This window comes from Corvus brachyrhynchos, unplaced genomic scaffold, assembly GCF_000691975.1.
Source record: "Corvus brachyrhynchos isolate BGI_N302 unplaced genomic scaffold, ASM69197v1 scaffold434, whole genome shotgun sequence".
Taxonomy (NCBI): domain Eukaryota; kingdom Metazoa; phylum Chordata; class Aves; order Passeriformes; family Corvidae; genus Corvus; species Corvus brachyrhynchos.
This window is the reverse complement of record NW_008238372.1, coordinates 22,132-23,957: the sequence shown is the minus strand read 5'-3', so window position 1 is coordinate 23,957 and position 1,826 is coordinate 22,132. Positions and strand designations below refer to the sequence as shown.

General features: G+C 55.4%; 1 protein-coding gene across 1 annotated transcript in view; it reads left to right on the top strand.

Annotated features, from left to right (window-relative positions):
• The window catches only part of RUNX1 (runt related transcription factor 1), a 160,320-nt gene that overhangs the window by 156,067 nt on the left and 2,427 nt on the right, over positions 1 to 1,826 (top strand). Inside the window, 1 exon segment of the mRNA XM_008635281.2 lies at positions 1,595 to 1,826. This exon segment is cut by the window's right edge and continues 45 nt beyond it. Within this exon segment, the coding sequence (XP_008633503.2) occupies positions 1,595 to 1,826 (232 nt within the window).

Here is a 1,826-nt window from a genome sequence, read left to right as displayed (position 1 = left end):
TCTGCTCCCAGGGAACAGCAACAGGACGAAATGGCCTCAAGTTGTGCCAGGTTGGACACCAGGAGGAATTTCCCCATGGAAAGGGAGCTCAGGCCTTGGAAAGAGCTGCCCAGGGGGGTTTGGAGTGCCCATCCCTGGAGGTGTCCCAGGAAGGGCTGGAGGTGGCACTCAGTGCTCTGGGCTGGGGACAAGGTGGGCATCGGGCACAGCTTGGATCTTGGAAGGCTTTTCCCACCTCAGGGATTCCATGATTTCACTCAGCAGGATGAGAAAGGCTTCTGGCCCACGTGGAAGGAAGTAAAACCATCAACCCCCAAACACAGCATTCCCTTGTCCTTTTTTACCCATCAAAGTGCCCAGGAGTCAGTGGCAATGATGTGGACACTAAATGAGAACACAGACACCAAGACCTCGAGTAAACCTGATTTATCTTAACTTTGAAGGGATGGAAAGCCATGGGGAACTCCTAAGTGCTGACAGCTGAGCTGAGCTGTCACGCTTTCTGTGCATGGCCGTGTACCCCAAGGATGATCCATGGAGCTCCATGGAGCTTCCCCTTTGACACAGCAAACAAAACTGGCTGCAGGGAGAGGCTGTGCAAAAGCTGCAGTTTCTGTTTAGGTCCCATCAGTGTCCCTGGTGAGCCAAAGGACGTGGGGTGAGGAGTTTGAGATCTGTGTCGCTGCTCCCCACCCGCCCAAGGCCAAGGACACTCCGAGTGTAAATAATTGCCTGTGCTGCAAGGTCTGTGAGAGGGAAGACAAAGCAGGGCCAGAGCCTGGCACTCCTCTGTAATTGTTGCTTTACTGAAATTAATCCAAAATATCCACATCTCCCAGAGTGCAACGACTCCATAGGGAGCAGGGGAGGGATAGGTTGCAGCCATTCTGGTTAACGTTCGATCGGAGTTTGGATGTTGGTTATAACCTTGTTCTGTCAGCTCAAAATTCTTCATGGAAAGGGAGATTAGATATTGGAAGGGTCACCCAGGGAGGTCTGGAGTGCCCATCCCTAGAGGTGTCCAAGGAAGGGCTGGAGGTGGCACTCAGTGCTCTGGGCTGGGGACAAGGTGGGCATCGGGCACAGCTGGGCCTGGCTGGGCTGGGAGGGCTTTTCCAGCCTAATTCCCTGCACGGGGGGAAAAGGAGTACGAGGGGAGTTTCCACCAGAAAATTCAGTGAACTTCCAATCCTACAACAAACCTGGGCTGGCTCGCCAAAAAACCTGTAATTAATCTGCTCTTCAAGTGATTAACTCAGCCTAAGAGATCTTGTGTTACTTGTTTAGGTGTGCTTAGAAACCCACCTGTGCCACCTCACAGCATTTATGGGCTGCAAAACACACGTGAAGGAAGAATTCCTGCATGGAAAGGGAGGTCAGGCCTTGGAAAGAGCTGCCCAGGGAGGTTTGGAGTGCCCATCCCTGGAGGTGTCCAAGGAAGGGCTGGAGGTGGCACTCAGTGCTCTGGGCTGGGGACAAGGTGGGCATCGGGCACGGCTGGGCCTCGATGAGCTCAGAGGTTCTTCCTGACCTAATTCCTTCTGGGACCCTGGGATTCTGTAACATTTCTCTCCCTCCCTTCCTCACCACCCAGGTGCCTCTGACCTGACTGCATTCAGCGACCCCCGGGTGGGAATCGACCGCTCCTTCTCGGCGCTCCCGTCCATCTCCGACCCCCGCATGCACTACCCGGGAGCCTTCACCTACACGCCCACGCCCGTCAGCTCCGGCATCGGCATCGGCATGTCGGGCATGTCCACGGCCACCAGATACCACACGTACCTCCCCCCGCCCTACCCCCGCTCCTCCCACGCCCAAGGAACGCC